The following is a 22,421-nucleotide window of genomic DNA, read 5'->3' as shown; positions in this document are numbered from 1 at the left end:
CACTTTAAAGCGACATTAGAAGTATTCGCAGGAAGTGAAACTAGTTATAATTAGTAAAATATTAGCTATATCCTTCCAACCAAAAAAGGAACGAAAAACAGCGCAGCGCAGTTAAAACCACAAAAATGCTAAATTTTTTTACCTGATCGTGGCTGAGGAGATTAACAAGGATTAGTGGGGTAAGTGTTTTGTACATATGGAGTACTTTGAAGCCTTTTAAGGACGCCTCTGCTTTGGTGATCCATAAGAGGCAGCGAGGTGGCGAGCGGCACAAGGTGAGGGTAGATGGAACCAGGGGTTAAAGTATGAGAGTGAAGCCTGAGAAGGATAAGGGGAGTGTGGGATGAGATTGAGTCCAGTGCATTAAGACAGTGTATTATTTGGCGGTTCCACTTGCTTGCGTCCATTAGTGGTGGCTGCTGTGCTATTAAAGGGGTCAGCGAAGTGTGTGTGTACCTGTGTAGGTGTGTGTGTTTCAGGAGTTAGCAGAGTGGTCCAGTGTCTTATTGAACAGGATGAAGCTCCCCCTGCTTTAATACATCTTCATTTTATTGGATTGGATGGCCTCAGTTATAATTGTATTAGAGCGCTTACCCGTCTTACGCTACCTTCCACTCCTTCTCCATCTCTCTCCACAACAGAGACCACATGCCGTAGGGAAACACCAGGGGAGGCTCTTAGGATCTCAGCCTTCTCTCTTGTAGGCAGAGGTTAATAAATTGTTGCTGTAATTTTCATCCTTCCTACAGGTAAAAGCGAAACGTTTACAGATTGTTGTACTGTAAGTTGGATGGCTGGAGGTGAGAGATTGCTTATTTGTCCAAATTCTCTTCTGATATTTTTTTAATGTGTAGCCATTTGGACAATGTTTGACAGAGGCAAGGTGGAAAATTATTTATATTTCCAGACTTGATTTTTTTATTTGTCTAAAAGTTTAATCCATCCATCATAAATCTATAAATGGACCTTTTCTATTTATAATTTATAAACATTGGCCATGAAGCACAGAGAGCTCTGGACATTAAAATCTCAGAAACCTGTGTAGGAGCCCTGCAGTTTGTTTTTAGATGATGCGTCTGTAGACTAAAACCGGTTCCTGCGGCTCCCTGAGGGAGTTACCCAGAGAGGCATCGCTGTCCCTTGCTTCTGTCTTTCGTCCTTGAAGGGGAGAGAAGTTGTCAGGGTCCTCATAAAAACCCTGAACGGTTGTATCTCTGTGATCTGCCTGTCTTTTCCTACCCTTTTTTTCTCCTTCTCCTTCCAGAACCTGGCCATCTGTCTAATTGTTCACCTCCATAGCTTTAATGCTTTCTACATGCTCCCCCCTCTTCTTTCCAGGCAATAAACTTTATTTTCTTCGCAAGACTTCAGTCTGCAGGGGGAGGGTAGGCAGGCGGGCAAAGCAGGCTGCTCACCTTCTTCCTGCTGGATTTGCTCCAGTGGACCCCCTAAAATCCTCCCTCTCTCCTTCCTTCGTTCTCCCATTTCTTCTTTTTTTTCCTACCACATCTCCAGAGGAGAGATGTTCGTCAAGCTGACATTTGCTCTCATCTTCTCTGCTGGCCATGCACACATGAGGAGCTTACCTGTTGAGGAGGCCTTCCCAGTGACCTGTTAATTATCAGTGTGCATGTCCTGACCTTGTTTGGAGAACCTTTGCACGCTCTTATGCCAAAAAGTTTTTTAGTGTGACGTAGTCAACATCACATAGTTAAAATGCACAATTATAAACAAACAATATTTTCTCTTTTATAAAATAACACCCTTTCCCTTGAGTTTGTGGACCATGTGAAAGTGACACGAAGTAAAAATTCATATTGCACTTGTAAGTCATTAAATTAGACAGTTGTCTCCTCTCACCTGTGATTACTGCTGTGTGTGGATCATATAAGCAGGTACCCTATAATCATATCTATAATAGTCATAATCAGCCCTTTAATGTTCTGTAATAGCATCCGTATAATGGTATAGAGTGGCATCAAGAGAATAATTCAAGCATAGCTAATGGTGTGATGGCATGGTTTTACCCTTGAGTCACAACATTGCGTTTGTTGTGTGCATGTGGGGGTGTGTGTGTGTGCCTGTGTATGCATGTTTGAATACGCCCCGGGGCAGTTAAGGTGTCAGTAAAATGCCTGAAGAACCCCATTTCTTAACCCTTTGTTGTTTTCGTCGTGCTCACTGCTCCGTGGAACGTCCTTGCTGGGAGTGTCATGTATGCTTAGCTTTGCAGGGAGACATTCCCAAGTGATGGTCACATACAGGAGCTCATATCTGTGAAAAAAAAAAGGCTGACAGCAAAGCAGCGGTGATGCCGCTGGTGGCAGGGTTGGGAGCCGAGTGCTCTTCCGGGTGTTATGCGAGCTGATGCCGTTCCTCAGGGATTCGGAGCGCTGCGCAGGAAATAGTAGAACTCGGAGAGCAGAGTGTGCGGGATGCTCAGTTTCACTTCATGCTACGTGCTCTACTGCTAACATGTCAATGTCCCATGTGAGCTTCCTTGGACTTAGCCTGTTTATTAAAGGCTTGTACTGATATAAATGAAGCAAGGTGGAAAAGACAGGAGAAAAGAGGATCTCTGTTGACACATTGACAAACATGGTTTTCTGCTGTTTTTAAAGAGATGTGGCCCTGCAGGCCTGCATGTGTCTCAGCTGAGGCCTCTGGCCTGCAGCGGAGCGATACACTGTGATAGAGAGGATGATGAATATTTAGCTTGAATGCAGCTATGCATTCATTTCTTAAGTCATTTATCTTTCTCTTCTCCGCCCCTATTCTCAGCCTGTCTCCCAACATATGGCATAAGACGGGCCACACACACACACGCACTCACACCCCCACATGGGCTATACGTACAGAGTTCCTTAAGTCTTTGAAGTCTTCTTAGAAACACTGTAGTTTGCTACAGTGGTTTCAAGCAAACAGAAAAAATGGCAAAGTGAAATGACTCACAGCAACTTACGTTTCTGTTTCATTGACTAGTTCAGTTCACATAATCTCCAAAAATCCTGACACAAAAGATGAGTGGGAAGAAGAAAAACTCTTACACAGCCTGTCCCGTCTTTCACATACATGCACTCAAAATGTAGTATATTTTAATTCTCACATTCAGCTGAATTATTTAACCGAATCTTGTTTTATTCCTTTTTGGCTTCTAAACTTTTAATTTTTACATTGACAGTAATGAGAAAATGAATCTTTTGAAACATTCTGTTGTATTTTTTCTTTCTCTTTTATTTTGCAATTATGTATATTTTTTTTCTCTCAACAGCACAAAGCACGAGTAGAGGCCATGATGTGTAACCTGGCTTCTCTCCGCAGTGTCAGGGAGTTTGCAGAATCTTTCAAGGCCAAAAAGCTGTGAGTATAAACATACATATTTGTTTCTGAACTTAGAAAATCTTCATATTCTTGCAAAGATATAGATACTTTGCCTTGCAAAAGTATTTATATCTGTTGAACCTTTCACATTTTACTACTTTACAGCTACAAATCTCTGTGTATTTGAAGTGATACCTGAACACAATGAACCATTGTGATTGTGAGGTGGAAGGAAAAGGATATATTCTCCACAAGTCTTTTGCAGCCTCAGGTCTCTTTAAAGATTATCCTGTTTTTAGCTCCATCCATTCTCCCAGGGGATGACGGATTGAACAAAGCTCTCTGAACTGTTCAATCTTTAAATATTATTTTATAAGCCAGTATTGATTGCTTTGAATTGTATTTAGGGGTGTCAGGGTGAAAGGGTTGAATGTAAATTTAAAATTTTAATATTGAAAAAAAAAGAAGCTTGGAACAAACATTGTGACAATTTCATGTTTAGGTGCAACACTTTCCTAGTCTATCATAAAATCTCAATACAGTTAATTAAAGTTAATTTAAGAAAAATGAGAAAGTTCAAGGAGTAATAGTACTTGTGTAAGCAAGGAAAATATTAATAATTTCTTTATTCATTTCTATTATTTTAGGGTCTGATTTTTGCTGACATTTGGACTCAAATCATTACAGTATATCAGAACTGTGGTTCAGACTCCAGCAAATCAGATTTAGAAGTTTTTCCTCAGTAGTTCTGGACTTAGAGGAATAACTAATCCATGTTAATGTATTAAGGACATAAACAGTGTATCTACAGTAAATCTGGTGTACTTAAGGGACATCCTGAACTTTACTGATAGACACCATATGGACATAACCCCAAGAGTGAGTGTGTGTATTTGTGTCAAATTACTTGACATTGGTTGAATGCTTTCCATCGCTCATTTTGTCATGGTCAGCTTTTACGCCTTGCGTCTTACATCCGGCAAGCAGGCGTTCCGTTGCTATTTTGGGGTCGTGAATACAGTTATCTGTGCTGCTCATCCACCTGCAGGTCTCAGTAGGACAAAAGAGCGTGTGTGTGTTTGTGTGTCTGGGAAGGGCTGTTGGTGTCAAGGGAGCCCCTTGGGGAGAGGCAGGGCAGCCATCGCCCGTAGCAGCCCTGGGGCAGGGTATGGCCATCCAGGGCACGCGTCTTGGGTCACGGCCAAACTCCATGGTTACGTTCTTCGATCTGTGTCATATACTTTTATTCCAACTTCTTCTTGTATTTGTATCTCCTTATAATAGCTTAATTCATACATTTCCTATCGTCCCTTTCATTTCGCTATGTTCAAATTATCTGTCTGCTGCCAGTTTTCTCTCTTTCTGTTTCTCATGTTGTCTCTCAGTCTCTCTTTACCTCAGTATTTTGGCAAGGTTGTATTTCTTCATTAGCCATGCTGTTGGAGGGACGGTGGGTAGTGGGGGACTCCCAGGGGACGTCAGAGTACATTAATTCTCATCAGAAGGCGAACAGAGCAGAGTGGAGGCTGGGAGCTCTGAGCTGTGAATGGCACTGGGCAGCTGTCTGACTCCACCAACACTCTATTACTGCACGTATGTCTTCAGGCATAACACACGGCGGAGCCACAAACAGTGGCCACATGCGTGAGCATACATGCACGCTCAGACAACTGTGCGCGCACTGTTTGCATGCGGACACAAGTGCACGATAATGCTCCTACAGCGTGTCATTGACAGGTGAAATGTAATCAGAGTCTTTTTCTTTGCGTTGCCTCGTTTCTCACTCTCTTGCTTTTAAGCGCTCCAGTCAGTGGCTTTCATGCTGCTTTGTGTTCCATTGACCCCAATTCTGCTTTAATTGCCTGTCCTTTGAAATGAAATTACCTGGATATTGATATTGTTGAATGCAGTGCGATTTCATTGGGATGTAATTGATGAAGGACACTGCTGACAAACGCTTAGTACAACTTCTGCTTCTGCAGCTCGTAATTAACACAAGCTCTGTGTGCTCACCTGCATTAATTTTCTCTACTTTTATTTTTGATGCCTTGAAAAAGTCTCCATACTGCTCAAATGGATTTTTTGGGATTCTATATGATGGACCAACACAGCAGTGCCTGATTAAGAGAACAAAAAAGGATGTGCAGTTATTCTTTTTTTAACAATGAAAATATTGAAAAGTGTTGACATTTATCCAGCCCTGTGAAGTCAACACATTACCCATTGACCTGTCAATGGGTAATGTGTTCATGATGCTGTTTGTTCACCAATGTGCTACAAACTCGTGAGGCCTTCTCAGTATATCTATACATATTTTTGAGGTTAAATTACAAGCAGGTGGAGTCTGTTTATCATACAGGTGTGGAAAAAAATTAAGAGGCCACTGCACTGAACCCTATTGAAAACCTCATGGTTCTTCCACCAAATATTGATTTCTGAACTCTTCCTGAGTTAAAACATCAGTATTGTTGTTTCTAAATTAATATTCATTTGTTTTCTTTGCATTATTTGAGGTCTAAAAGTGCTGCATCTTTCTCGTTATTTTGACCATTTGTCATTTTATGCAAATAAGTACTAAGTTTTTGCTTTGAATTTCGGAGACATGTCAGTAGATCATAGAATTAAAGAAAAATGTTAATTTTTTCAAACGTAAACCTATAAAAAGTAAAATCAGATAACTAATCATTTTGCAGTGGTCTCTTAATTTTTGCCAGAGTTGTTTGTCTGCCCTTTTGTTTAATTTAAGACTTAAGGATTCAAATGGGATGAAATAAAAATACATGCATTACATTTTGCTGGCTGATAACATAAAATTCCAGTAAAATAAATAAGTAAAATACATTAACAAGGTTCAAAGGTTATGAAACGATTGCAATTACATTTCCTGTTCTTTGGCCTATAATTTTCCTTACTCTATAAACATTAACTTCTGGTTCTTGGGGAGAAATATGGGTCAGAAAGAGTCTTTACTTTGTGTGTGTTTCCAGTTTTCCTCATTTCAATAAAGTCCAGTGTTAATGACTGCTTGTCCAAACCTTACTCACACAGGCAATCTCTTCCTGCTGGCCTACATTACCGAGGAGGTCAGGGGTCACACCCGCGGGGGTTATTTAAAGTAAATATATAAACATATGTGTCCCCGTCTGGTAGTTAACACCCTCGTTTGACCAGCGCTGAGATTGCACCGCGGTGCATGGTGTTCTGTGAAGCCTTAATGTGGAGAGAGGGACTGTGGTATGCGGCAATAGGCCTATTAAAGACATTCATTAGACCTGCGCTTATGAGAGAGGGACTAACTGGTGGGCAGTTGAATTAACAGGCCTTTTACATTACAAGCAGACTCACCAGAGCCACATTTAAGCTCTGTGTGTGGGGGAAGCTCTCTGCTGGCCAGAGAGAAGTTGGTTATTTGAGTTTTTGATTAGAAATTTGTTATCTTCTCTGAGTGACAGACTCTGTTTTGTCCCTTTGTCTTTGCAGAATAAGGTCACAACATTGAATTCCTAAGAGGAGTTACTGGAAAAACGATTAGTTTACAGTGAACGCTTTAGTGAGGGGTTGAAAACTTGGGTCAGGAGTTCAAGCCCGTGGCGTTAGTATGAAGCCCCTTGTGAGCACACTGGGGACTGAGCCAAGAGCTTTGCCTTGTTTTGCACAATGATACTGTACTTCATACTCTGTTAGACAAGGGAACGTCAAGTCAAAAGCAACAAATTTAATTTGTCATCTTTTAAGCAAAAAGCATTTTCTCACTAGACCTTGAAATCACCACAAGTTTTTACTGCTCTGTTTCATTTTATCTACAGCATTAAGCATTCATAGCCCTTCAACTCACACTTTGTAAACCCATATAGACTTCATTGTGTTGTACTGAATTGTATTCTATTTGTTAGACTGACACAAAGTAGAGCATCACCGTGAAGTAGATGGAATATGATAGTTTGCAAAATCTCACACAAAGACTGAATAAATTTTGATCCAGTCCTCTAAAGCCTGATTCCTGAAAATAAAATCCAGTGGAACCTTTAAAGAACAAATGATATACAAGGAATCATTCAAAAATGAGAAAATAGGAACATTAACATTTTAGTACGTTTTTTAAACCTTAACTGAAATTTATTGTGACTATTAATCAAAATTATTATCATGACAATAAATTTTTTACGGTAAATGATAAATGGTACCATAAACACCCATATATGATTGTTAGCCGAAGTTATGAAGAACCTCTGTAGAAGATCCAACGATCAACTTGTGGCTCAAGAGCTGCAGGTTGAATATCTTTGGTTTTGATCAAAGCATTCTAATGTGGCAGAATGGCCCAGTCAAAGTTCAGAAATAGATCCAGTTGAGTACTTCTCCTGAGACTTTAAAAATCGGACTGATTTTAGCTTATTTTGCAAATAAGAACGGACTAAAATGTCAGTATCTAGAAGTGTACAGCTGACAGAAATTCAGCTGTAATTGCAGCAAAAAGAGGTTCTATGAAGTGACTAATGAAAATGAATCTGAATAACGGTGGATGCCTCATTTTTTAGAATTGTATTTGAAAACTGTTTTGCAAAACATGTACTAATTGTTGTTCACTTTACAGATTTGTGTTGGTCTGTCCCATAAAATTCCAATGAAATATGGCAAACTTTGTGCTTGTAACTTTAGAAAATGTTGATAGTTTCATTGGGTGTGAATACTTTTCCAAGGCACTATACTTACTTGTGTTTTGTGGCTCAAAACAATTGAGTTATAGACTTCTTTGCCTTGCTATATTTTGGGTAAAAACTTAAATGTCTCGCTGCTGGTGTGTTGAATATGTGCTGAGGTTGGCATTCTCTAAGTTGACTCCTGCCTAGGTTTGTGCTCTTTAATGAACCTAGTGTGTTCAGAGGCCTGAAGGTGATCGTACAGTATAGTACTATGTAATAGCATGGGATGGCTCATTATAGAAAGGCATAACAATTCACACATTAATTTTCCAGCATCCAGTTTTTAATTAATCCAGTAGGCAGTCTTAAACACAGGGTACACAAATTGCCTTCGGCCTCATAATTAATTCTAATGGAAGAAATTAAAAATTGGTGGGGTGTGTTTGGATTGTTCGCCTGTGTTACTGTGCCTTTTGAGCTCGCTAGAGCGTCACTGTCACCGACAAGGATCTCTCACTACCTTGACCAATCCCCTTTCTCTGCCACGAGGAGATGGATCTGCTCGCCCACTCAATGGAAATCCAAAGCACATGTGGGCCTCTGAATAAAATCAGCTGCTTTAAATATCATGACTTCAGAGAGCACTTGATTTTATCTGCTTCGTCTTCTCCAGTCGATGTGCTGGTGGATTTGGTTTCTCACGGTAGCTGTGCAGATGTTGTGTTGAAACACTTTACTTCCATCACGAGTGTGTTTAAATGATTGAAGAATCAGTTTCCGTTCGTAGCTGCTCTTGGAATCCAGCCAGCTGGAGTCAGTATCTGCAGTAATTGTGTAGCCATGGGGAGACTCACTAGAAACCTCTGTATAATCCTATCATTGATAATGATGCTACTCTGCAGACCAATAAAACCTTCTTTAACGGGCGAATTTCAGATTTTTGAGCCGACAAACTTAAAATATCTTAAATGTGTGAAATAAATACAACACAAGTAGCACTCCTATTTTATTTGAAAATACATATATAATTTTAAAGTACATTTTTCAGACACAAAAAAGCCATGGATCCATGCCTCTTTAAAAAGTAAACGACACTACCATGTGTGAATAGGAATATGTGGAATCACAGGACGTGGCTTCCTATTGATGTAAAAAGGAAATAAGTTGTTTCCGTGACAAAAAAAACAACCTTCTAATAAAATACGTAGAGTAGATTTGTAGCTGGTTATTGTTAACACTGAAGACAGTGGGAGTGAGCACTCCTACATTCCTTGAAGATCGTGCCACATAGAAAGGGTGGGTAAGATTTGTGAAAGTAAACACATCAAAAATATTTCACCACCCACTGATCTGAGAGTCGGGCCTCTGTGTCTGGGATCATCCTTATTTGGCTACTTTGGTTGCATTCTCAAGTGTCTTGTGGTTATTTTTGTTCTTTCCTACTTTTTTAAGTAGCTCTGGACATGGAAATAATGTTTTGTTATAAACAATTACAAACAGGAACACATTTGAAAAAAAAAGTTACAAAAATGACAAAATATGTGCTTTTTTCAGAAAAAATACATTATTTCTTTCTTTGTTTCCACTTCTCTTACTGTTACTTTATCTTATACTTTGATAATCATTCTTTTCATAGTCATAACTTGTACGTGTATCAGCTTATTCTGATCTATGCTTTGCCTCTTTTTCGTCTCTGTAAAGTCAACCAGTTCAAATTGTTTCTTTCGCCACAGTCCCCTGCACATTCTGGTGTGCAACGCTGCCGTGTGCACTCAGCCCTGGAGTCTGACAGAAGATGGCCTTGAGTCCACCTTCCAGATCTGCCACCTTGGTCACTTCCTCCTTGTGCAGTGTCTTCAGGACGTCCTGCGTCGTTCAGCTCCTGCCAGAGTTGTAGTCGTATCCTCAGAGTCACACAGGTAAAAACTTGGTTGGTAAATAAAGACAATGATCACACTTCTGTCCTTAGATATTAGATCTAGGGGCTTCATTTGACACTGCTGACAACTCTGTTTTATTGGAGAGACAGTTTAAGAATGGTTGTGATCGGAATCACACTTGGGATCAGATTCGGACACCCTTTGTTTCTTTTCTCATTGGAACACCAGAAATATATATATATATTTTTAACATGGATTTATACTCTTGTTGAAATATGAGAAAAAGCATTAAGGTAAATCATGCTAGGAGGAAGAAGGATATCTTACCTGTGAACTTCATGATAGTGTAGGATCATCTTTAGGTACAATCAAATTAATATAATGCACAATTTCAGCTAATTCATTTCCCAGTATTACCGAAGGTGCCATTAGGGAAAGTAAACTTCACTCTCGCTGAATTTTACAGCATTTCTAGCATTCACAGTAAAGCTGCAGGAAAGTCTCTCAGATAAAGTTTAAGCAGTAATCTCCCAAAACTACCCTGTCTAATCTCCAACCCTTCAGCTCTGCTCTTGCTGTTATAACCGCCACAGTGGCTAGTTTTCAGGACAAATTTGACAGATAAGACTTACTGTGTATTGTCAAACATGACAGCCTCAGTCACTGAAACTCATTTCCTTCCCCATGCTGTCACTATGAATCAAACGTATCATCAGCTTGATGGATGGACTTATCAGCTAAAATTTACTTTGATCAAGTATCTGCTCCTTTCTGCCTGACCCCCGCACTCGCCCTCTCTTTCTCGCTACTTTCCCCTCATCTATTGTTCTTTAAATCCGTCCCATTGTTAAACAACTCTACTCCACAACTGTGCAGTAGACAAGCATGATATCTTGCAGTGATCGGTGAGCCCAAGCCCTGAGCCATGTGTTTCAGAGTCACTCTCTTTCTGTGTGCAGCATTGATTCTGGTTTCAGTCAGTCGGACGGGCCAGCGGTGATTGATTGGAGCTCTGCAGAGTGACCTGCGCAGCTGAGAAACATACAGTTATTCTAGCAAATCTACTACAACAGCAGCTCTCGTATGACTTGCATTTTACAAAGCATGAAAGGACAGGAGCAAAACTTTGATACATTCTTGAAAAAAATAAGAAAAATAGCATTCAAAGAAACTTTCTAGAATAAAACACATCCCGAAGAGAGTATTTACAGCATTTGTTGGACTGAATATATGCAATATTGGGGGCCTTTTTTTTGTCTTGGGATGGCAAGAACAAGGGCAAAGTTCTTCATCAGTAGAATATTTCATACTTCACCAGAGTTTAAGTGCAGAACCTCTGGGAAATCCTCATAAGGTCCTCCCAATGTAGCATTTTTCAGTGTAGTAACTACACCTGATTCAAATTTAGCAAAAATCCTAAAGCTGTTGGAACAACTTTCTTCAAGAATATGTGTCATCTCTGGCTGGGTCACCTGGAAGAGGGTGAGTGATGTTGAAAGACCCAAAACATCCAATGATTCCTATTTAATTTTTTTTTAAATAGCAGGAGGTTTTAAGTAAATGAATGGTAGATGCTCTAGGAAGTCACAAAATTGTTAGTTATTACAGCAGACTAGTGCAACACAAATGTCCTAATCAGCACACAAATGTTTTACTAAAACATCCTTCTTCCTGTGTTATCTCAGTCCCTGGACCTAAATTATATAGACAGTTCTGTGAGTGAGTTGAACAGCAGGGTGTGTCATGAAGGGTTTAACAATAAAGGTGCTTCTTTTTTAATGTGGCATATTTTACACACTCAACATAAAGATGGGATTTTTTAACATTGTTCAGTGTGAGATAATTGTTCAACTGTCATTTTATTGAAAACTTTTAAATATTTTATGCAGCGTGTGGATGACACTGTATTTCTAAAGTCAGGACAGGCATGGTAACATACACTCTTCCTGTTTCTGCTTCCCTAACACATTATCTTCACCTTCCTTCCTCTCCTTGATGATCAGCAGGGGATTTAACTCCCTCAAAGGGGGCTTAGCCAGGACCAGAGGGAGTTGGTTACACGCTGAACTAGACCAGAAGAAGGAGCAAATTTAGACAATATCTCATCGCACATCTTCTCTCCTGTACACCTCATTCCAGACCTATATTGCATCCACTGAAGTTGCTTCCTTTTTTGTTTGTGTTATTTACAGTTTCTGCTGGATTTCCGTTTATTCATTTAGCTTCCCCTCATGGATAGTGTGCGACCTCTGACCTGGCAGCATATTGTATTCCATAAGCTCCTTGTATGCTGGTAAATCACTGACCTGTTGGAGACAGGATTGGGAAAGATGGACATTCGAGTAATGGTTAGATGGTTTATCACTTTTCACCATTTGGGCTTACTGTGGAATTGACCATATACAGGTTTTGTTTACCTTCATGATGCTCAAACTCTGGCAGAACAACCACTGGTGGTGCCTTGTGTCTCTCCAGTGGCAGCTGTTAGTATTTACACAATTTTCTTAGTGTAAAGCTGATGAGCACCAACAGCCAATGAAACCAAGTTGTTCAATTACATTAAACCTGGCCTCGTTATCGACATCTCAAAAGAGAAACTTAGTGGTGAATGAGGGTGAAAACCGAAGCAAGCAGCAGCACATCCAGTAGATTCAGCCAATTATTCTGTTCCCACAGATAGCCATGTCTCTTTTATTGCCTTGATTTGTTAAAACTCAACAAATTATCAAAGACCTGCACTACTGTTGTATAATCTCTGACAAACTGTAAACTTTTACACAGGAGTATATGTCATAAAAATTTGAGAACCACTTTCTTGTAGTTTTAATTGACCTTCATCTTAAGAATGATTCTTCTGAAACCTCAACCTAGAGTCAAGTGATACCAAAGTTTAGGTTTTATGTGTAGAAACGCTATGTTTGATATTTCTTATCATAAAATACTTATTTGAAAGACTAGAAATGTAGGTGGGATTTTCTGGCACTGTTCAAACTGGTAAAGTCTGTAAAATCTCAAATCAAAACTGTTATAAACACAAATAAATATTGAGTAATGAATCAGAATTTCATTACTCCTTATTATATTTCTGTCTGGATAGATAGAAATATATGCAGGTGAAAGAATACGGTCATTAACCCAAAAGACAAATGCAATCGCTGAAAACCTGAGATGTGCAGAAACTTAGTTCCTTTAAATCAGAACTGAAATAATTGATATTTCCTGAAGCTTTCTTTTCTTTTAGATTAACATTTTAATGTTTGCTTTTAAAATTGCCAACCTTATTACTGGTTTAGAAAGTAATGAAAGTTCTCTTCATAAAAAGACCTTTTATAACTCTGCAGACTGCAAATGATTTCCACTTAAATTTCTTTACTTTGTTACTTTAATGTCTTCGAATCATCTGCTAAAGAAGCAAGCTGATTGAAAAGTCTCATTTAGCTCTAACTAGACACAATTTTACTGCATTGTATGAACAAATAGTGGATAAAATACACACAGGCCATTTTCAGGCAATTGATTTATCAACCTATACTTGCTAAAGTAGTTATGAAGTTGCTGCACATGAAATGAAAAGCCTGCAGATGTTGTAATTTAGCCAAGCAAGGATGTTGCGGAAGGCGACAGTAAACAAGAGGCGGCTAGCTTGTAAAATCACAACAAGGAACCCAGGTGACATTTTGATTGGTTGTTTTCTAATGACTGGATTAATATGTAGAGTGTGTTCCTCCAGTTCAGAGCTGAGCTGAGCTCACTCTCTCTCTCAAAGCCCCTCCCCCCCACCACCACCACCACCGCCACACACACAACACCCAAAGTGTAGTTTTTTTTTGTGCTCAAGTATTGTGATGCGGTGCATAATAACACGAGTAGAGTAATATTTAAGGAGCCTTGTCAAACATCTGGAGTTTAACAGCTCTGTCGCAGGCAATTAAAGAACATCATGTCACGTCTTTGATTTGTATGCAGCCAGCGCCACGCATCTGCTGTCAGAAAACCTTCACAGACTCACTCACGCTTCTCCTGTGAACTCACTTTTAGGTTCACGGACCTGTTAGACTCATGTGGGAAGGTGGATCTGGCTGTGCTCTCCCCTTCGAAGAAGGAGTACTGGTCCATGCTGGCTTACAACCGGGCTAAACTCTGCAACATCCTCTTCAGCAATGAGCTACACCGGCGTCTTTCACCTCATGGTGTGACCTCCAATGCATTGCATCCTGGGAACATGATGTACACCTCCATTCATAAGAGCTGGTGGCTGATGACCTTTCTGTTTACTCTGGCCAGACCTTTCACCAAGTCTATGGTAAGGAAGCAACTCAGAAAGTGTTTGATCAACATGAATCTGCACAAACACCCACTGAGTGGACTGCAGTGTATTAGTTTCATGCGATTAGACTCAGTTCTGACTGAGAATGTATTTCCTTTCACACACTCTTTTGGGGAAAGAACAGGAATCGGATGGAAATGAGTCACTCCATTGTGATGTTGTCTTTTATAGATAGAGCTGCTAGTTTCTCCTGTTACTGTTTATTTAAGTTATTCTCTCTTAGATGACACCAGATCTAATGAACTACAACATCCAGACAAAAGTGAATGTATTTCACAATTTGTGCATTCTTGTTCCTAAAGTCAAAAAGTGTCTAACAAAGTTGTTTTGATTTTAATATCACCTGCCCACCTGGGTAACCTGCTATGAGTGTTTTTCCACATTTGCCATTTGGTTTGCTTTGTAAATACTTGTTGAAAGCCAAGACACATTGAACACATGATGTCATAAAACACAGTTTTGTTTTGAGACACAGAGAAGTTGCTAGTTGCCATGCCAGAGGGACCTGTTCTTTATTTCATCAGATTACAACTTTAATTTAGAAGCAGCTGTAAAACTAGATCCCCCTCAGAAAATTGACACTTCACTTGGATGGTTGTTGCAGTTATTGGACCCCTGTGCTTCTGGGAGTTTTGTTTTTGGGTCAAGCGCTCCTTGTAGGGTCATTGTCTGCTCAGGGAAAGAGCTGAAACTGTTGCAGGAGGTGAAGTATTGCCTCCAAAATGAAACTACAGCATAAGTGCTTGACTTTTGTTTATCTGGAGTTGCACAAACAGATTACAGTTTTTCCACAGAGTTGCACTGTTGAGAAGAAAACCAACCCGGAAAAACTAGGATGGGAGGAAAATATTATGACAAACTTCAATGTTTGATATTAGTCTTGGTTTACACTGAGGTAAGACTGATGCATGTGTCTGCAAGCATAGATTACAAATACTGAGTAATGAAAAACTTGTCAATTATTTTGAACAGCGTCTTACTTAAGCTGCTTGGAAATATTTCAGGTTGTAAAATACATATAATGATGGAAATTAAATTTATATGTTCCTTTGCTGTTATAAAGGTGGTATTGTTTTAAAACTACAGTTAACAAGCTATAATCAACATGTCTGTAAAGCAGAGGGTTGCAGACTGGCAACAGTTAGACGTACAGGCTATTATTAGCTTCTACATCTTGCTCCTTTACTAAACTGGAAGATGGATAAGGAGAATATTCTGCTTGAAAAATAAATGTGTTGCTTGTTTATTCTCCAGTTTTGCTAATTCCATGTATGAAAACAAACTAACAATGACTGGAGATGCTCCAATTCTGAATTTTTGGATTTAAATCCCAATTTATAAATCTAAATATCTACTCACAAGGATGTTGTCCAATCCTGAGCATTTTACTTAAACACTAAAGGTTTTTTGAGCCATAGTGTTTGATGCAAATACAACAAATGCCACACGGGCTTTGTTGGGTATACAGCTTTAATTTTTTTTCTTCTATAAAAGCACATTCATTATTTAAGTACAGTTCTACACAGTTTTCAACAACTTTTTCTAAAAATGATTACAGTTTACACCACTAGCCTTGCTAACACTAACAGCAATGTCCATATAATTTCTAGATTACAAAACCTAGTGTCAAAGTCTTCCAAACAAATTACCGAGATTTCCAAGTCCAACTTTTACTGATGTTGAAAGTTTGGTAAAATTAAATTGTTCAACTTATTTTAATCACAGGTAGCCCTCCTGTTGTCTACTGAAACTCCCTGCTGCTCCTCAGCAGATGTCTGGAGTTTTCTCCTCAATTATTATGCATTAAAATGCTGACGTGGCATTTCCTTAGCAGTGGTGTAAGGAATAGTAAACATAACTCGAAACAAAGCTGTCCAAAGTAGGTATTAGAAGCTTAAAGGTTGGATTTATTGTCCACTGACATTAAGATGGTTTTTCTTAACTTCAAGGTGAACCAGGGACATGACTGATCAAAGTGTTTGGAACTACTTGAAGAATATTTTGAACCTTCACTGTAACAATTCAAAATAACTTAAACTATCCTAAATGTTTACATGCAGCACATAACAAAAGTCTTGTATTTTCTGATTTAAAACACTTAAATGCTGCAATGGGTCGCTTGCTCTGCACACCGCAAGCTTTTCACTCACTCTGGCCTTCTATTGATATATTTGAATAATTTTTCTTTCATTTTGCTCTTTATGAGATTGCTATGTGTATTTTATTTACAACATTTTTGAAACTATGAACCTAAACTTCCAGAATAAAACACGTGGAAATATTACCTCTGGTATCGCAACACTTTGCTGTCTGGATCACTGTATGGATTGGTGACCTGAGCCCAATATCTAATCCAAGAATGTCATCAGAATCTGGTGAATAAAACTAGCCCTATCGCTTACATTAAATAAATGTGGATAATATTACTGTAACTATAATAGCGGTAACTCTTATCATTTTACCTGTATAATAATATACATACACTAATTATATATAGCTGTAATAATCCATATGTTGTATTTTTTGGCATATTAAATTGAGCTTTGGCCCTGTGATGGATGGGTGCCCTGCGTCTCGCCTAATGATTCCCAGAGATAGGAACTAGTCCCCTCACAACCCCGCAAGAATAAGCGGACATAGACAACAGACAAATGGATGAAAATGTACTCTTTTGTTGCAAATAACATCAATGTATCATATTTCAATAAAAATTTTTGTGTAGATGCTGTGAAATTATAAATCTTTGATGTTTTACTCAAGGTTGCCATGCCTTTTTGGAAGGTAGACTGTGAAAAAATGTTAAACCTCAAATTTGGAATATGTTTTAATGATCTCCTCCAATAACGCTGAAATGTTTTCTGAGGTTAGTCAAACAGTTATGAGTTCACATGTTCATATAGAGCTTTGTATGATTTGTGTGCACTTTTGGGGCAGTTTTCTTTACAATTTTTTCTTTATGAGAAAGAAGTGATGTGAAGTGTCAGAGTTAACATAGCCAAACACTTTGTGTTTGATTTATAAGATCCAGATCTGTGATTCATCCAACACTGTACCCTTTAGGCTTCACAGCCTTTTAATATATTCTTTACTTTGACAATTACATCTTTCCATTAGCTGTTCTTCATACTTTATCAGTTTGGTGTTTTCACTGAAGTGAAAATGTGACGTGTTGAAAGGCGGTGCGGCAGAGTTTTAGTGAAGCGTTGTTCTGATCCATCATGTTTGACAGACGCAGGGCCTCGGGCCGTCATTCGTCTCTCCGCCTTTTGACACAGGATGAGAGATGAGAGGAGCCGCTCCTCAGCACCAAATGCCAAGCTGATCGTTTCTTTGACTATATTTATTGTAAATCACTCTTTTTCACTCCTCCTCCTTCAGCTCTTTTTTTGGTATTTCCGTATAGCTTCAGCCTTAAAATCTGTCCTCTGTGAATTGAAGAGTGCCCAAACTTTGTTAAACAAGTGCTCCGACATTTTGGATTCATGCACACAGATGTAATTAGCATAATCTTTTTTTTCTCTTTTTCCTTCAGAACGGGGCGGTGGCTTTTCTTATGTCTCGTTAATTAAACCAAGTGTAGATGTTGGTAAATATTACAGGACAAAGGTGGAGCTAGTAATTAAATTCTGGTATGCTGACACAGCTATTAGCTAAAATCCATGTCTGATAAAGGCCACACACAGGCTCACGCATGCAGATACACAGGCGCACCCTTAAGCCGAACATTTGCTCTTATTTAAATCTCGGGCTTGATAAGGCCCCTGAAAGTGTATCCTCTTTAAAATCCCACTCCTCACTGCTTCTGCCCCCACATTAAGGGCTTAATAAAACAGTGATATTATTTCAGTTATTGGTTGCAGGGATATGAAGATGGTATCGCTTTAATTGCTTGCGTACGCTTGCGGGATCCACGGAGATTGTTCAGGGATGCAAACATAAGCAGAAAGTCGACTCCAAAAAAACAATCACAGGGCCCCCATGTGTGTTCTTGCGCAAATAACCAGCCTCTCATTTAAAGCACAGGTTTGATTTATAGGAGCTCAGGTGGAGAGATATACAGTTTAGTTTCTCCACACAGATAGGCACGCATGAAGGGAGACAGCCCTGGTGAGATAAATGGGACACCTGGAGTGGTCCTCTGTATTTGATTTGATTGTAATAAAGGTGATGAGAGATGGTGACTCACTGCCATCCTCTCTGATTAATTATTTTTATAAACTCTTTAACAACTCACTTTAATGTTTTTGATTTTGCTCAAATATTACCAAAATATACAACTTGTACTCTGGATTCTTAAGAGAAAGAAAGTTATCTATTAGCAGAGAGCACAGCCCACTCTTTTCATGATCTACAGAGCTGATTTCATTTTGCTGAGTTGAGAAAGGCATCTATAAAGAGCCATGACATTTTAATCAGCCAAACTATCTCTCACTAACATCACGTTCCCCTCCCTGTGCCTTGATCTACTTATCAGCGATTGTGAGACCAGGCCTTTAACATTTCTTTTTTCTTCTATTCTGTTCTTTTCTTTCCTTTTCCATTTTTTTTTAATTTAGCGTGTTTAGAGTGGGAGTTTTCCATGTGCCGCTTGCTGTGTTTATCAGTAATGCAAAGATCTGGCCTGCAAAGGGGGTGTATATGAGCATCAAAATCTGCGAGAACAAGACATAGAAGGGAAATTTTCACTTTTGATTTAAACCCAGTGGATTCTGATTGATGCTCCTACAGAGCCTTGCACTTTTTGATATTGCAATGTCAAACTTCCACCTATTTTATGGTGCTTTAATGTGACAGACCAACACAAAGTAACATGTAATTGTGAGGTGCCTATATCTTTTTTCTTCTAGTGTCACCCTGTATTTAGCCTCATCTTCCTTTCATCTCTCATCAACCATTTTGTGTTGCATTCCCACAGCATGATACTGCCACTGCCATGTTTATCACTGAGGGTTCAGTGCATATTTTTGTAATTTGATTTTCTCATCAGGAAGCAGAAAGAGAAACACAGAAACATCAAATGGTTGTTTGTTTAAAGTACTAAATTAAAATACTTAAACTTAACTCACATATTTCAAAGAGAAATGAAGTTATCAAATTGTTTTACATTAAAAAATGTTGTAAACTTTTATCATGTTTACTTCACAATTATCTGGTCACATTAGATCTGTTTGAACTACACTGAAATTTGAGACTGTGACGTGGCAAAATGTAAAAAAAAATAAATAATAAAATAAAATCAGTGATAGCCTTGACTGTGTTTGATCTTGCAGTGTGAGATCAGGAGTATGTTGTGCACTTTGAACCGAAAGTCTGGACTCACATTTAAACAGCACATAATGAATTTCTGTGACTGTTGCAATTATTAGTTGGGCTGTAACCTTTGTGAGGTTGTCACCATGCTGTCGTGCTGGATCACTGACCCTGTGACATTTTGTTGACTGACTGATTGCTCCCTCGTGATCAGTGTACCCTCAGGCTTCGAGCAGCTGGCCTCAGCCCACGCTCATCAAATCTATACTTTAACTATAGGCGCAGATAATGCTGAGCAGCACGAAGATGTGCGTGGGCAGTGCCTTCAGTATCTCATCATGCAGTTATAATGGTTCGAGTGAGAAAGGGGAAGGATTTGTGGGCACACACCTGAGTAGCTCTGCCAGTCCCTAAGGGGCTGGTTTCATCAACGCTCTCTTGCCTTGTCCCTATGCTTCCTAGTGTTTTAGTGTGATTATTTCACCCAGGATCCTGCCTCGGGCTCCCAGCCACCTTTTTACATATGCACGGACTGAACTTTTGACCAGCCACCAGCAGACACGGCTGCCTTAGAGAAAGAAGGTTTCGGGTCGAAGATGTGGGATTTACCAGCGCCTCCTGCACTGAGCCTTTCTGGCTGTGATCAGGAGCTCAGTCCTGCACCTCAGGGGTTAAACCCTCAGACGACTCCTGCGAGTGAGACATCAGCATTAACATACTGTATAACAGACGTACAATGAAGCGCTTTGGTATCGGTTTCCCTCCTTCAGACAGACATAAGGTTAGATGCTCTATCCTCTGTCTGCTGTGCACCTTAGTTCCCTGGGTGTAAGTATGCATGCTCTGCTCAGCCATGTGGAAACAAAGAGGAGCAGAGGTCCCAGTCTCCCACCACCCCTCCGCTTCTTCTCTGCAGGGTTAGATGAGCTGCCAGGCTGTTGTAATAGAGTCCTTTTGGATGATTAGGAGCTACACAGAAGGGGGTCAGCTTCCAGCCTGGCTGGAAACACTGCGTTGGCTTCTCATCAGTGGTGGAGATAGATTGCTTCATAATCGCACACAGAATGATCTTTTCTGATTTCCATGTTTTGGACCACTTTTCAGGAACGTTCCAATATTAATAAGATATTCCTACCAGACGTTTCCTGCTGTGCTGTTTCAGAATGTAAGGAGAAAACCTCCTTATATTAGAGACAGAGGTAGGGCCATGAGGAGTGAAAGACGTGACGGTGCACTGTTGGATTTAAAAATACAATCCCATTTGGCTGTATTGACATGTGTGTTTCTGCCCAATCCTGTTACCAGGATTATTGTGTACGGAGATACCATTTCATTAAGAAAACACACAGACACAGCCACAAACGCACACACGCACTCACACCCCCTCACGCCCACTCACACGCACCCACACACACAGGGTGGGTGAACAAAGATGGCCTGAGGCCTGGTTATTCGGTCCATTGCACAGGGAAACTGTGTAAATGGTTTATTGTGGATGAGTTGATGTGATGGAAAGCGTGTCTGGATCAATAAAGAACCAATCAAACGCTGACAGTCCGCTACTGTATGCAGTCAGTCATTCATCCCTCGTGCCTGCGCGCAGTTATACAACACGAGTGTGAAGGGGGCACGAACAATATCCCTGCTGAAAATGGGTGACGTCGAAGTGGAAAACAGTCATTTTTCACCAAACTTTTTTTGCTTCCAAAGTTCTTGTTTTCTGGTTACTGCAAATATTATGTTGTACCCCTTCCTGTTTGTGACATACTGCACAGGTCCTTCTCAGGAATTTAGAAAATAATTGAAAATATATTTCTTTGTTTCAATTAAAAAAGTGGAACTCGAATTTATTAGAAACGTGGTGATGTAGTTCAAGCATTTAGTTCAGTAAATGTTTATGATTATGGCTTTCAACTTATGAAATTTTTAAACTCTCTGTAATCTGAATTACATAACACCAACAATAACAACAACAAGATTTAATGTGGAAATGTCATCCAATCAACCCATGTACTTTACAGTATATAAGCACTCAATACTTGTTCAGGGCTCCTTTGTGGCATGGAATGGTCAGGCTGTGGCTCGACTGAGGTTTAATGGGATTCCAGGTTTTTTAACAGCAACCTTCAGGTCTTCTGCATTGCTGGGTTTGGTGTCTCTCATCCTTTCCTTGACTGTAATGCACACATTCTTGGACACATTCCTTTAGATTCTGGGAGTTTGATTTTAAAGCAAAATAGTACATTTGCGTTCCTCTGAAAAAAGGACTTTGGACCACCTGAGGATTACCTTTTTCTCTGTAGCCTAGGCAGGACGCCACTCAGATTGTCTGTGAAAAGGTCTGGACACATCAGGGTGTGGCGGCCTCTTGCAGCTCTCACTCGAGCTGCAACTCACGTCTTGTGAATTTTCCTCAAAACCTCAGTGGTCTTCTCTTCCAAATTCTCTTCCAAATTTGTGTTTGCCAATTTTCTTGTGTGTTTTTTACAATCACACTTTTTCTTTTCATTCAATTTTCCATTAGTATGCTTGGATATAGCACTGTATGAACAGCCATGCTTAAATATGCATATAAACAGAAACATGATTAAACATAAATCAGTACAATTCATGAAATCAATCAAAGGAAAAATATACAATTTAAAATAAAAATAATATGAAATGAGCACAGGAACACACAATCACTTCAGCTAAACTGTACAGCTTGAGCTTGTCTGTTTCAAGTGGAAGGAAATCTCAACATTTTCCCCAAGTTCTGTATTTACTGAATTAAGACTTTTTTTGCTTTCTTAATGATTTCATGGATAACTGTGAAGTCAGCAGTCCTATCCATGAAAAGAGGATCATATTATAGCATTTCTGTCTTAATAATTCCTTCTCTTTGTTGTGTGTTTTATACTACGTCTTTTAATCTGAAATACTGGAGTTTGGATTTTTATTAGCTGTGAGCTGTAATCATTAAAATGAACAAAAATTATGATCTTTCTATCAAGAAAGATT

The 22,421-nt window shown here is 39.4% G+C and overlaps 1 protein-coding gene across 1 annotated transcript in view; it reads left to right on the top strand.

Annotated features, from left to right (window-relative positions):
* Positions 1–22,421, top strand: part of wwox (WW domain containing oxidoreductase) — a 163,538-nt gene that overhangs the window by 39,918 nt on the left and 101,199 nt on the right. Inside the window, exons 6-8 of the mRNA XM_032584598.1 lie at positions 3,272–3,360; positions 9,698–9,883; positions 13,883–14,147. Of these exons, the coding sequence (XP_032440489.1) occupies positions 3,272–3,360; positions 9,698–9,883; positions 13,883–14,147 (540 nt within the window). The remainder of the gene's footprint in view (positions 1–3,271; positions 3,361–9,697; positions 9,884–13,882; positions 14,148–22,421) is intronic.

This window comes from Xiphophorus hellerii, chromosome 2 (assembly GCF_003331165.1).
Source record: "Xiphophorus hellerii strain 12219 chromosome 2, Xiphophorus_hellerii-4.1, whole genome shotgun sequence".
NCBI lineage: Eukaryota > Metazoa > Chordata > Actinopteri > Cyprinodontiformes > Poeciliidae > Xiphophorus > Xiphophorus hellerii.
This window is presented reverse-complemented; position numbering and strand designations above follow the sequence as displayed.